Raw genomic sequence first — 14566 nt, forward strand, 5'->3', positions numbered from 1 at the left:
TCCGCTGCCTTACCGGGATCTGGCGCGCTACTGGCGGAAGTTGCTGCCAGTCCCCCGCACGCTCGCGGGATTGGCTGAAAAGGGCTACAGCCCGCCCTTTACGGGCCGGAAGGGGCGGGGGGAGAGAAAGCGTGGCCGCTGCCATGGTAACGGGGACACCGCGCTGGAGTTCGGCTCCCGGGGGCTGCAGGTACCGGGCTGGGGAGGGGGGGATCGGGACCGGGGGTGGGACTGGGGTGCGGGAGCCCCCGTACCCGCCCCTGGGCCCGTCTCGTGCGGGTCGGGTCCCCCCCAGGCCATGTCTACACGAGCGCACTCTTCTGCAATCCGTAAATTCGACTTAATCACTCCCGGTTTGTCCGCCACCCCCCCCCCCCCCCCCCCCCCAGCGTGTCCACTCTACTCGCCCCCCCGTGTGTCCGCCCCCCCAGCGTGTCCACTCTACCCGCCCCCCCGTGTGCCCACCCCCCCCAGCGTGTCCACTCTACCCGCCCCCCCGTGTGTCCACCCCCCCCAGCGTGTCCACTCTACCCGCCCCCCCGTGTGCCCACCCCCCCCAGCGTGTCCACTCTACCCGCCCCCCCGTGTGTCCACCCCCCCCAGCGTGTCCACTCTACCCGCCCCCCCAGCGTGTCCACCCTACAGGATTCGCTAGCTGTGCTGCTTCCCACAGCTCCCATTGGCCGGGAATGGTGATCCACGACTAATAGGAGCTGTGAGCAGCTGTACTTGTGGACATGCAGGTAAATAAAGCACTGGCAGCCCGCCAGGGACTAAGCCTGGTAAACCACAGTCCACTTATTGCCCACCCCTAGTATAACATAATGGCTGTGTCTAGACTGGCAAGTTTTCCCACAAAATCATTTTTGGCCCACTGCTGGGGCTCTTTTGTGCCACAATAGTAATAAATAATAATAAGATCACGAGGGCTAAATAAGCACCTTAGAAAGATTTCTAAGTGTCCTGCGTCATAAATAGTGGGATTGGTGAGCGAGCTTCTGCCCAAAATTTATCACATCTAAAAAGTAAACAAAGTGCTTTGTATTGTTTTTAAAAAACAAGGAAATCGCAGTTGTTCTTTCCTCAGCTTTTATGTTTGTTTCTGTGAACAGGTGAACAGTAGATATGGATCTAGACAGCGTTTCTTCATTCTCTTCTCTGCAAGCTCTTGCTAAACTGCTTGCTGACCCTCAGGAAGAAGACAGTGATGACAATGACCTTGGGGTGAGTAACTGACAAGAAATAAAGAACTCTGTAGTCACATGAGGCCAAATGCAGGTCTGGTAGAAAATGGTGCAACTGCTATGGAAGTCAAAAGTTCAGGGGCCTTATTCTCCTCTCTTATACTAGTTTTATATTGGTGTAACTCCACTGATCTCACTGGAGTGATTTTTATCTCTCAGCAGTGTAAGTAAAAAGAGAGTCAAACCCCAGAAGTTTCTTCAGGTGCTAGACTGACTGAAACAGGAGGGAAATTATTGCAAGGTGGCATTTTGCAGAAAGAGAAAAGAAATAGTAGGAGAGCGCCTGCCTTGGGAACAGGAGAGAGATGAAATGCTCTAATCAAAAGGAAATGAAAACATTTATCTAAAATAGCCTCCAATGCAGACTTAGCCCTTTCTTTCCCCAGAGTCTGCCACAGATAAAGGCATTTAGTCCTAGAGACAAATGGCTTCCTAGTAAGAGATACAAAGGTACAATGCAGAATCAGAGCAAAGCTTGTGATAACTGGGAGGAGACAGGGAGCATGTCTATACTAGGAAATTATTTTGAAACAACTACATTCAACTTAACTCCCAAAATAGCTATTTCGAAATAATGTGTCCACACTACAGGGAAACCTCGAAATTAGTCCGAGGCAGGCTCCCTTAATGTGTCTGCACTATCTTGACTCAGAGCCCTAGGAAGCACTGGGGAGTAGTTGTTTCGAAATAGTGAAACCAAAGCATCCACACTACAGCTATTTCAAAATAACTATTTTGAAATTTGCATTATTCCCTGAGGAAAGCAGGAGTACAGATTTCAAAATAAACAGTCCGTTATTTTGACATAACAGGCTTGGTAGTGTGGACACTGCTTATAAATTTGACCTAAAGGGGGTTATTTTGAAATAATGCCATAGTGTAGACCAGGACTAAGTGAGGTAATCCTGTGTGTGTCGGAAACAAATCAATCATTCAAGAACAATGGATATTGTTGAAGGGGATAGAATATGGAGAAGTGAGTAATCATTGCAAGATGAATGGAAAAACGATTAAGGAGGGAAATATCTTTCCATTCCTTTGTGTCAAATCATCTTTGGCTGTTACATGATGATCATGGCACATGGAAAACAGACACCGTGTCCACACTATGCTATTGTCATTGTGTTTTCTGAGTGTGTGTATGGAGTGGGGGTTGTGTGTCTGGGCTAGTTTTGGCTAAGGTAGGCTAAGATGCCTGAAAATCATAACTTACAATGCCTCAAGGAGTCACCACAACTCTTTGATAAAACTAATGATATCCTGTACATGTTCTGTTGTGACATGGATAAAAATGACTGATATCTTAGTTCTCCTTCATGACATCATGTTCACAGAGACCCCACTATAAGAGTCCACTGGCTGGCCCTAAAACCTTTGGGTGTGTCTAGACTACATGCCTCCTTCGACGGAGGCATGTAGATTAGCCAGATCGGAAGAGGGAAATGAAGCCGCGATTAAAATAATCGCGGCTTCATTTAAATTTAAATGGCTGCCCCGATCTGCCGATCAGCTGTTTGTCGGCAGATCGGGGGAGTCTGGACGCGATGCGCCGACAAAGAAGCCTTTCTTCATCGGCACAGGTAAACCTGGTTTCACGAGGCTTACCTGTGCCGATGAAGAAAGGCTTCTTTGTCGGCGCATCGCGTCCAGACTCCCCCGATCTGCCGACAAACAGCTGATCGGCAGATCGGGGCAGCCATTTAAATTTAAATGAAGCCGCGATTATTTTAATCGCGGCTTCATTTCCCTCTTCCGATCTGGCTAATCTACATGCCTCCGTCGAAGGAGGCATGTAGTCTAGACACACCCTTTCTGTGTAGTGGTCTGCGTTTGAGGTTGAATGCAGATCTCTCAAAATCTACCGTCAGTTTTCCTCACCACCACCATCCCTCAGTTCTTCTAGCTCTGCCTTTGACAGCTATTCTTAATCCTTATCATCTTGTCAGAAAAGAAATCTAAGTGATTTTTATGTCTTAGATTTCTTTATAAAATGAATAACACGTCTGCCAGCAATGGCAAATTGCCCACAGTGATGCCCATGAAGTCTGTGTCAATCTTCTTGTATGAAGTGTATTTGTAGCCATGTTAGTTTCAGGATATTAGAGAGACAAGGTGGGGGAGTCAATACCTTTTATTGGACCAACTTCAATAAAAGATATTACCTCACTCCCTTGTCAATCTTCTTGGTAATCTGAAATCTTTGTTTTGATTTAATGTTCTCTGCATGTGAAGCCCTTTTATCAAACCAAAAAATCTTGATATACATACAAATGTTGCACACTGACTGCCTATTAGAATTACAGTGATTCATCATTTTAAATAAATGCTATTGCCTTGCAAGACTGCCAGTGTTAAAACAATTCTAAAGGCTGTGCTGGGACTGCATATAGTACACAGAAATCCGTATGCAGTTTTGTCATGGCAGGCAAAGTAGGGAGTGCCCATAAAAATGATCCCTCGGATGCTAGCTACAGCTAGAAGGCTGTAGTTATGGCATTCTTGTTTAAATGCAGCACATCAAGGCCACTGATTGGTGGATGAGAATGAGGAGGGAAGTGTTAACTAATAGTTAGAGCACAAGACTGTGATACAAAACTTCAGTATTGCCATTGACTGATATGACCTTGGACAAATAATTTAACTTTTCTGTGCCTCATTTTCTCCATCGCTAAAATGGAGAGGATAATAATGCTCACAAAGAAGTTGTAAAAATGTAACTAATGTTTGTAAAGCATTCTGATATAGGTAAAGACTGTAGCTATTCTCTGATGAACCATGCTCTGTAAATGCAAATTATTATTGCTGTTAATTGTTTTTTATTATAACAGAGGCGGGCTATGGGAACATTCATATTGGTTTTATTTGGCTTTTTTTAGTCACATCCTTCTTCTGTTGGTGCTGTGGGTCCTGGGAATATCGGACCAGCAAAAAAAGCAGAGCCCACAAGTAAGTTGTGTTGTAGCAAAATGGGGTGCGCTAAGACAGTGATCCACCATTATGGTAACGCAATAAAATAGCTGTAATAGCAGCTGCCTCGGACACAGCTCCCCTCTGCTATAACTGAAAGTGGTCTCTTTCCTCTGTGCTGAGAGGGGAACAATAATATTTTACATGTGCGTTGCATAGCATGTTTTACCCCAAAGGGTTGAAACACTTTACAAGCTGTGTATACAGTGCCACTGAAATGTCACCACATATGAGATGGAGCATGACAGCCACAGAAAACAGCACACTACCCTATTATGGGGCAGGGGAAATTTCATCCAAATACACCAATCAGGGAAAACTATTCTTACAAAAAGTGTTGTAGAATCTTTCATGCTCACACAAAACAGACAAGAGCTTGTTTTTTAGATCTCATCTCATACAATAAACAGCATGTAACTCAGTGTATCTGCCCAATAAGGAGGAGAAGCTACTAACCAAACATAACCTCCTCCCTCACTCAAGTCACACAAATCCATTTAGGAAAAAGCTTGAAAGAATAACTGAGATTTACTCTCTGCTTTGCAGATCCACATTCCAGGTATTCCTCGTTGAATATGCTGCCTCCAGTCCTCAGTTGGGAAAACTGGAAATTGCAGTAAAAGTGCTGGCAACTCCATTAGCCACATGTAAAGAAAGGGGCAAGCTCTCAGTCAGCTTGAAGGGTCTTGTGCTGTCAACACCTTCAGTTGCATCCAGAAAAAAAAAAGAAGAAAGCAAGCCAGTGCAGTGTTTGCAGAATGGTTGTAATGTCCTTCCGCCAGCTAACATTATCAAACTATTAGGCAGCTGCATTACCCACCAGCTGTAGTAGTTGCATAATCCTCCTGTCATCTGAAGAAGTGGGTTGTACCCACAAAAGCTCGTGATACCATCTACATGTTTTGTTAGTCTTTAAGGTGCTACTAGACTATTTGTTATGTTTTAAGTTTTTTGGATAGCAGTGAGTCATCCCAGATGTGAGAGTGGCATAGAGAACTGTAGTGAAAGCTGTTTCCAGAAGAAACAGTCACAAACATAGCAAAGATGCTTTTGAACACTGTTTCTCTTTAGGAATCCAGAAGCAATTGAGGACCCCAAGCTGTACATCCTTAAGAGAATACTTCCCTTCAATTATGGGAATAGACATCATCCCTGCCTTATTCACTGTCTGCTTTTCCCCAGTGTACATCATCACCTTTGTTCTGCATATTCCCAGTGATGTCTGGAAAGGGCTATGATATATTGTGCTCTTTAGTAAAAAAGAGGAGAAAGGGAATCTCTTTACCAATCATCTCTGCTCATTTAAAATGATATTTAGGGAAGTCTCTATTTTCCTTTATCCTTCTAGATTTCACCCATACCAGTTTGAGAAATGTCTGTTGTTTTGTAAGCCGGAGCACAATGTACCCAGACTTGTTCCTCACATAGGGTGGGCAAAGGACAGTAAAGTTTATGAAAATAAAAACTCTGATGCTTTTCTAAATTCTACTTTTGTGGCCAGGCAAATCCTAGAGAGACTAGAGTCCTAGAAATACCTTGTATCAAACAACACACCATGGTTAATCACAGCAACCCGGGAAAGACAAGCATCCCAGAAGCTGACTGTATCAAATTCTCTTTTTATCCCTTCTCCCAGTCACCCCTCAGGTGAAGGCTGAAAATAGTAAAGATATTTGGAATGCAGAAGAAGTGCCAGAGGGATCAGAGTTTGATGATATCTGGGATCCAAGGGAACAGCCAGAGTAAGTGTAACAGAGCTAAGACTGTGTGCATGGGTTTTGTGTAGCTGAAATCCAGATCCATATTCCATCCAGAAGGGATGTACACTAGGGGTACATCTTAGGGATGTTAAGTATCAGTTAACTAACTAATTGAGTAGTCGATGGAATTTTGCTTAATTCCTAATCGCTTAATTAGGCGATGTGGGACAGAGCCGAGGTGGGGTTAGCTCCCAGAGGTGCCGCAAGCTGAGACAGTCCTGGCTCGCACCACTCCCAGGACCACTGTGGCTCTGCCTCCCCTGCCTCCTTCTGCCCCATGGAGATGGCGCTGGGGAGAACTGGCTTTTAATTAAGCTGCTTCCTGTTTCATCCCTTCCTCCCCTGCTGCCTCTGATATAGAGGCAGTGGGGGGAAGGGGAGCAACTAGTCAAGTACTCACTTGACTACTCAATAAGCCTATGCTTATTGGGTAGTCGACTACTCGACTAGTCGCTTGCATCCCTAGTACCTCTTCACTACAATCTAAACCCTGGTTAGTGGGACTTGAGTCAGCTGATCTATGTTACAGAACCTTGGGCTTTGAGCATCTACATTGTATTTTAACCCAGCGATTCTCAACCAAGGGTCAAGGGCCCCCCTGGGGGGTTGTGAGCAGATTTCAGGGGGTCCACTAAGCACGGCTGGTGTTAGACTTGCTGGGCCCATGGCAGAAAGCCAAAGTCCTACCATATGGGGCCCTGAGCCCACCACTTGGAGATGAATGCAATGTAGCTTTGCAGGGGCCCCTGTGGTGTGGGGGCCAGGGCAGCTGCCCTGCTTGCTACCCTCTAATGCCAGCTTTGGCTTTTATATGCAGAAATCCAGCAGTTGTGACACAAGTGGTCTGTGAAATTTTATGGCAGGTTGTGGGGAGGCTCAGAAAGAAAAGATTGAGAACCCTGTTTAAACCCTATGTTCAGACTCTTCTAAGTGGTGCTCGAACCTTGGACTTTGGCATCCACATTGCAGACCACAGACCCAAGTCAAAGTAACCATATCCCAGAGTTCCCAACTTCCCCAGCCCTAGAACTGCAGTGCACTGTGGGAAGACTTTACTGCCCACCCTGCACATTACCAGGAAGCAGTTTGCTGTGCACAAGGCTTGATAATCTCTCTATTGCAAACCCAGGAGGCTCTCTGGGAGTGGGCGTGGAGACTGGTGATCAGACCAGAATGGGTTAACACCAACCTCAGCTGCTGTTGTTTGCAAAGTGGCCGTGGCTTCCGTTTTCAAAAGAGTGGTTTTTAGATTGTTGGGATAGGCCTAAGGAAATTGTGCCATGATGGAATTGTGGGATACTGACTGCCAGGACCTGCCTGTATCTCCACTGCAAAGCAATAGGGCTCGGACCTGGCGTCCTAGCTTAACTTGGACCCAAGCTTGGACCCTTCTTCCTTGAGGGTCCTGGGCCCCTGGGTCTGAGCCCTAAGTTAGCACAACTGCAGTGTAGACACAAGGGAGCTAGGCTCGGGCCCAGGCTTATTTTGCTGTGTAGTCACACACTGCTGGGTTTGCCTCCGAAGCAGCAACAATTAATAAGTGATTTTAATCTTTTCGGTGGAGGAGACCTTCTAATCGTATTACAAAAATGTGGAGATTGTTTTTCCTGTTATAAGATTACGCCCAATGTCAGATGCTTGTGCAAAGTAGGATTAGGATGGAAAGAAGGCGCATACCAGAATTTATTAGCCTTCACATCTGCCAAGTTTGTAAACAACGTTACTGAGCGTATCTTGAGACAGTGAGAGTTTCATTCTTTTGAAATGCTATACTATGTGGAGAAGGGGTGGGGGAGTTGGATTTATATTTATATTGCAGAGAATTAAGGTCCCCAGAGGCAAATACCTACTGTCTGAGGAGTATTTTACAGGCAGTGTTACTCTTTGAATGGATGGCATTCAGTCAGAGACAAATTGCAGAGGCCAACCTAAAAATAGAAATAGATTTCTTTCTTCTCCACCACAAATAAAGCATTCTTAAGTGGATGCTGTTACATAGTTTAGACTGTGATGTGCTCTGAAGCGATCTGGAAAATTCTCTAGCTCCAACGGGTCAGATCATCCAAAAAGCAACCTTTACATTTATTATCACAAAATATTGCACCCTGAGGGTTGGTGGAAAGTGGAATAATTTCACTGAAGTGAACAGAGCTACACAGTGTACCTCTGTGTAAATCTGGCCAGAATTTCCAATTTTCTCTGTTCATATTTACAATTAGCCACTCAGTTCCTTGATCTAGAAACTGGGATGAGTTTTCACCTTTAAAATTACTGTTTAAATGAACATTTGACAGTGTTCTATTTAGCCTCCCCTTATGCACCGACATACATTTGTACACACATTTTTATTTAAAAGCTCCACCTTTACTGTCCTGGGTAAGGTAAATTTGTCCAATGCTGATAAAAGAACCAAGCACTCTGGATCCATTCAGTCTCTACAGAAGGAGGTGCAGCTTTTCTCTAGCCCTGAGTAATTATGTACTGTGTAGCACAAATAAAATGAGAGTATAAATCTTTGTAGTAGTTCTTCACGTTAATGCATGGAAAAAGCCTTGAAAAGTAACTCTAGAGCTGTAATTATAGACAGATTTTACATTGACTGAGAGATTAGAATTGTATTATATCATGATCACTGGAAATGTAAAAAAGAGCTTCCTTCCATGTAGCCGTAGAACAATCTAGAGAAACTGCTTGATTTATTTTGCTCAATTTACTAAGAACATTACATGCTCTAAATACAGTCTTCAGTTGTGTTTCCCCATTCATTAAAGACCAACAGAAAGAGAACACAGAATTCCAGATTTTGCTGCATTCTCATTAAACAAACTGATTTGGAAAAAAACAAATCAATATATGTAAAATGGAATATAATTAAAATAAGCAGAGAAAGTGATGTTATTTTGGGGCTCCAGGAGCCAAATGATGGACAGGAAATTGTTTGCAAGATAATCATTTGACAACATCCTTTTCATATTTCCCCCTCAGCAGGCTATTTTGGAGGTGTAGGAGGTAAATATCACATTTGCATGGTACAATTTCCAGCCCTAGTGTCTTATTCCCTGGTCCTGCAAAGGCTAATTGTGCTGTGGAGGGTAGACATACCCTAAGAGAGGCAGCAGAAATGAAAGGGACCTGCATTCCCAGGAGAAACAATTTTATCATTTTCTTCTGCCCTCCCTTAATTGGGAGATTCATACAGGCTTTGATGGCCAATTTTGTTTCTGCTAGGTATGAGATTTTATTCAAGCAGCAGGTGGGAGCAGAGGACATGTTCCTGGGGATGAACAGAAAGGACCCGTCCACAGCCTGCTGTGAGGACATGCTGGTGAGCATGGCCCCGGGCCACTTTCAATCCCTTCTGCTTACCCTTTCCTCACTTCCTCCTTCTTTCCCTCTCACTGTTTCCTCCAACGTAGTACATACACAGCAGCTCTATTACTATCTCGATAGTTTTCCGTGAATCGCCCATTGCTACTGACCTGTACTGGGTTGAGGGTAGTCACGCAACCCCCTTGAGAGCCAGAAAACACACAACCTGCCCAGTTCTATGAGCCAGCTTCAGACTGGGTATAAGTGGATGCAGGTCCAAAAAGCTTTTGTACTCACTTACCTAGGACCCTGTGTGACTATTTTTTTTCACACCTGCATAAACTCATTGAAGTGATAGAACAGGTAATTAATTGCCTGTGTCACCGCCAGGTTGTGGGTGGCAAGATCTAGTACTGAGTCCACAGTCATGAGACAGGAGTCTGGTTATCAGGAGGTCAGAGGCTATGGACAAACTGGAAATCAGGAATCTTATGTCAGATGTCAAGGTTATGTTGCTAGAGGAGCAGGAGAAGTTTGGAGCCCAGTTGTTCAGACAGCTCTGCATTCCTGTCAGCCGTTTTGGGACTCCCCCCATTGGTGCTCAGGGACAGTACCTTGTGCTAGGGCTAGATTTTATGTGGCCAAGGTAAGCTACTGGTAGCAGGCTGCCAGAGGGATAGTTGGAGTGTGGCTGCACCCATGAATTTGAGACCTGTGTGAAAGCCCTTCAAGTCACAAGTATCTGATCCTCTCCCCCTTATTCAATGATCAGTGACCTCCTTTGTCTGCAGCATTCAGAAGGGACATCATTTCTGCATGTGTGTTTTTTTCTAGTTGGTGCAAAGTGCTCCAGGCCCCCACCAAAGCAGGGGCTTTAAGTGACTGCAAACTGTGTCCTGTAGGCTTTCAACTCAGGCTTTGTGCAGAGGGTAGGGATACATGCAGAGACATCATGATACCATTACAATAAATGATTGCTACTTCATCTTTCTTCTGGGTACAAATCACCCATGCAAAATGCTGGCTCTGATTCTTTAGCATCAACAGGGTTCATAAGCAGGTTGGCTATTTCCTGTAGACCACAGTACTGCAAAGCTCGTCCCAGCCTCCAATGCATCCCTTTGCCATGGTCTCTCCTGCCTTTCTGTCTTACCTGTACATGTCCTTTCAGATTAAAATCAAACTGCCAGATACAAAGTCTTCCGACATTGCACTTGACATCCAGGACAAGATCCTTGACCTTCGAACCCCCAAAAAGTAAGTGAAGCAGTATTGTAAGTTTTCTGTCTAATGGAGTTTAACAAAGGCTTCAAGGGAATGATCAGCACCATGCAAAAGGGCTGATGCAGATGTGATTATTTAGTTACAAAGGAAAAATACAGATTGATGTAAACTCAGCCATTATTAATGGGTTAGGTTATTAGTGGGCTGGATTTGGGGGCCTAATACTAACATCTGTGGGGGGCTCTATAGACATATCTTCACTACAGGCTAGCGAACGTCGATTTATCACATCTGAAATGCAAACTAGTCTTTGGAAGTGATGCCAGTCGATAAGCAGGTGAAATGCAGTCAGCCCAGCAACCACTGGCTAGGCAAAAAACCCAAGTTGGCAAAATCTGACTTCTGCATATAACACTGCAGATGTAGGGAAACCTCCGCATGCTGTTTCTCTTCTGATCCAGTTTCGTTGGAGAGTCAGGGATTTGCCATACCTTGTTTGCCTCCAGATATTGCAGTCCTGAATCCAGAAAAAAAAAAAGAATCTCAAAAAATCTAAAGGCTTTGTGGCACATCATCTGACCTAGTGTCGATATCCCAAGTGTAGATGCAATTCTGTGCACTATGAAAGAAAATAAAAGACTTCCAGTCCAGAGAGGAAAGGGTACAGAGAAGAGCGACAAGAATGATTAAAGGTCTAGAGAACATGACCTATGAATCCAGGCTTCATGAACTGGGCTTGTTTAGTTTGGAAAAAAGAAGATTAAGGGGGGGACATGATAGCGGTTTTCAAATATCTAAAAGGGTGTCACAAGGAGGAAGGCGAAAATTTGTTCCTCTTGGTTTCTGAGGACAGGACAAGGAGTAATGGGCTTAAAGTGCAGCAGGGGAGGTTTAGATTGGACATTAGGAAAAAATTCCTAACTGTCAGGGTGGTCAAATATTGGAATAAATTGCCAAGAGAGGTGGTAGAATCTCCCTCTCTGGAGATATTTAAGAACAGGTTAGATAGACATCTGTCAGGGATGGTGTAGACGGAGCTTGATCCTGCCTTGAGGGCGGGGGGCTGGACTCGATGACCTCTCGAGGTCCCTTCCAGTCCTATTATTCTATGATTCTATGATAATGTTTTCAAATGTGCCCAGTAAATGCTGCATGTGGCTAATGAGGGAGAGCACAAAAGGTCTGTCCTGGGGCTGGTTCTATGTCAGGCCACTATAAAGTTGCTTTAATTTGCTCTGAACTATTCCAGCTTCCAGTGGTATAATTCAGAGCAGTTTGAGATCAGTGTCTGAATTCTGCCAGCTTCCACATTCAGACTCTTTGTTGTATGGGCTCCCCAGGTATGCTTAATCTTGCCCTGTTTTACACACCACTCATCATTCCATGTCTCAGCAAGGAGATGCCTGTGGGAATGTGTTTTGGGATAGATACAATGGATCTGATTCCAGCAGCCAGGGCACAGGGAGCTCTGATTACATCCCTCTCCCAGTGACACCTAGAGCAGAGGGCTGGGAGAGGTAGGATACTGAACCAACATGACCTTAGAGCCTAGTTTAGAGCAGCCATGAGACTGTGTTGTCCATGCTTAGAGTAATCTTTGGCTGTCCCCTAAGGTCTCTTTATGTCAAGGGGGTGGCCAAAGCCTTGAAGCAGTATGCTCCAATTATTTTTCCTCTGCTGAGAAGGAAAGTTGGTTACTGCTCCCTGTGCTACATTTTCTTCAAACACGTGTTCAGACTCTATGCATTATTCAGATTTTTACCACTGTGACAGCATTGTGGATGTGTCTCATTCTCACTCTGCATCAAAAATGCACCACTATGCAGCAGTAAGAATTGTGAAAGGCCCGATAATCCATCACTGGAAATCTTTGTCAGCACACAAAGCCAAGACCATGTTGAGAGAGAACCAGATTTGGAATAATTTGAGGGCCCAGTAGAGCCAAGCCCAGGTAGTTCAGTGAGTTCCACCACCTCACACTAAATTAATGTGGCCCATCACGTTCCAGTTTCTGAATTGCAAACACTTCCCAGCACTAGTAATTTGCATTCCCTTTTGTAGTGCTTACTTAGGGCTGGGGCTAAAAAAATCCCCTACGTCCTGTTTTCTAGGAAGCTGCTACTGCATCTCCCCCACCCTGTGGACAGCAAGAATGGCAAAGCTTGTTTCATCTCCGAAAAGGAGACCCTGGAAGTCACCTTGAGGATGAAGAGAGAGTTTGACTTCATCAACTTTGCCTAAGGGAAAATGGGGACCTGTTTCAAACAAACAGTGATCTAAATGGCTACCTGATAGCCAAACAATGGCCTATTCCCGTTGGAAATGGTTCAGGATGGATAGATCCTACCACTGCAGCTGCTGGGTGTGTAGTTGGCAGTGTGATGAACCGCTCTATGTGTCTATGGGCGGTGACTAGGAGTCAGAGGTATTTCTGAGCATGTGTAGTATAGCATTTCTATCTCTGAGCAATTCTGTACCCAAGCTTGGGTCCCAGTCTTACCATATACATTCTCAGAACACCAGCTATAATGGCCAATGGAAAAGGACTGAGAGAGACACCTTTTCTGCCTTCGAGATAAAATCCTGCAGAGATTATGGATGGAGATGATTCCATCTTTAGCCTCCCATGGGACTCTAGTGTTTGCTGTGTGGGGTTCCCAGGTTATGCTTAATCTTGCCCTGTTTTACCCAGTGCTCTTCGTTCCATAGCTCTTCATTTCATAGCGCTCTTCATTCCAAGAAAATGCCTGTGGGAATGTGCTTTGGGCTAGAAGCAATGGATCTGACTCAAAACCCATTGAAGTCAGTAGAAACCTGCCTATTGACTTCAGTGATTTTTGGACTAGGCCCTAGATAGCGGGACATCACTTGGTCCAAAGGGTGGGACTGAGACCAGACCTGTATATTGGTTTAAATGATTCATCACTTTTTTCTACATGTTTGTCTACACGCCCTAATTAAAATGTTACTTCTATTAGAACTAACATGCTTGCCTTGACGTCCTGTAAAAAGTACTCACGGGAGAGATTCTGTAACAAAGCACCTCTTTCCAGAGGGCCTGAGGCACTGCAGAAGTTCCTCTGTCGCCCTGGAGTACATTCCAGCGGCACTCCAGTGTGCAACCAAGACGCACTCCTCCCCCACGAGCAGCCAGACCAATAAATCCTTGTACCACTCAGCAGCCACGTGCTGGAGTTAATCATGCAGGAAGCAAACAGGTATCCGCTCACTGATGAGAGGGGAGAGGGCGCACTGGACTCGGGCTTTGATGGATTGGCTCTGTTTAACAACCAGGATCTTGTAATCGGTTTAAAAATATAATCTCTTACGGCTGCATCCTGCTGGCATGAACATGGAGGAAGGTGATTGACTAGCTCGACTGCCACCAGTGCCCATGCAGCTAATTTCTTGACAGGTTGTGTAGGGGAGATGGATCCCTCGTGATGGAGATGACACTCTGCCAGTGATTTCCCATGAGAAGCATTCTCTGTTGGATCGATAACAATTTGCAGCCTTCAATGTGTGTCTCTATTAGGCCGCATCACATCCTAGGTGAAACTGAGGTACGTCAAGACATTTCAACCACTTCCTTTAAATTGGTCCCTTTGCTGAAGTCCAGGTAATACCGGCCAACCTCTGCTACCGTGTTAATATTCTGTCTGGGGCCAAGAGCTGCTCAAACTGTATCTTAGAGCATCTTAACTTGTGGCAAGACATAAGGACCTCCTGAATTTCTATTTGCCAATAAATCACACGATGCACTGGCTCCAATGCTGGGGATCAATGCGTAAGGAGATTGTGCTGGGATCTAGGAAAGATGAGATCATTTTTGCTGGCTGAGCATATACAGACAGCAGCTGCCCAAAGTTACTACCCAGACCCTTGTTGGGGGGGGGAGGGCTGTTAGACAAAGTGATGCTACCTCTGATATAAAACAGGAATTGGATTTACAGTAATGGAATGCTGCTTCAGATATAGACCCATCTGTCTGCCTCACTCGCCATGGTCTTAGTTACAGAAAGCTACACTATTGAAAGTTGTACCCTGTTCTAGGACTTTTCC

The 14566-nt window shown here is 44.9% G+C and overlaps 1 protein-coding gene across 4 annotated transcripts; it reads left to right on the top strand.

Moving 5' to 3' along the window:
• Positions 1-63: 63 nt before the first annotated feature.
• Positions 64-14270, top strand: DNAAF6 (dynein axonemal assembly factor 6). 4 transcript variants are annotated; one of them, XM_075896705.1, is made up of 7 exons: positions 64-190; positions 1113-1224; positions 4121-4190; positions 5848-5953; positions 9200-9296; positions 10452-10537; positions 13920-14270. In XM_075896705.1, exons 2-7 carry the CDS (start codon positions 1126-1128, stop codon positions 13969-13971), a joined length of 510 nt encoding a protein of 169 aa, XP_075752820.1. In that variant the 5' UTR covers positions 64-190; positions 1113-1125; the 3' UTR covers positions 13972-14270. The 4 variants fall into 4 exon arrangements, with proteins under 4 accessions (XP_075752820.1, XP_075752816.1, XP_075752819.1 ...); XM_075896701.1 differs by lacking the exon at positions 13920-14270 and adding an exon at positions 12616-13484 and having other exon boundaries at positions 67-190; XM_075896704.1 differs by lacking the exons at positions 64-190; positions 13920-14270 and adding exons at positions 215-329; positions 12616-13484.
• Positions 14271-14566: the final 296 nt, after the last annotated feature.

Source organism: Pelodiscus sinensis, chromosome 13 (assembly GCF_049634645.1).
Source record: "Pelodiscus sinensis isolate JC-2024 chromosome 13, ASM4963464v1, whole genome shotgun sequence".
Taxonomy (NCBI): Eukaryota; Metazoa; Chordata; order Testudines; family Trionychidae; genus Pelodiscus; species Pelodiscus sinensis.

Coding starts and splice junctions, on each gene's coding strand:
- DNAAF6 (XM_075896701.1), top strand. CDS start 1,126: ATGGATCTAGACAGCGTTTCTTCATTCTCTTCTCTGCAAGCTCTTGCT. Junction 1,225..4,120: donor GTGATGACAATGACCTTGGG/GTGAGTAACTGA, acceptor GGCTTTTTTTAG/TCACATCCTTCTTCTGTTGG. Junction 9,297..10,451: donor CCTGCTGTGAGGACATGCTG/GTGAGCATGGCC, acceptor ATGTCCTTTCAG/ATTAAAATCAAACTGCCAGA.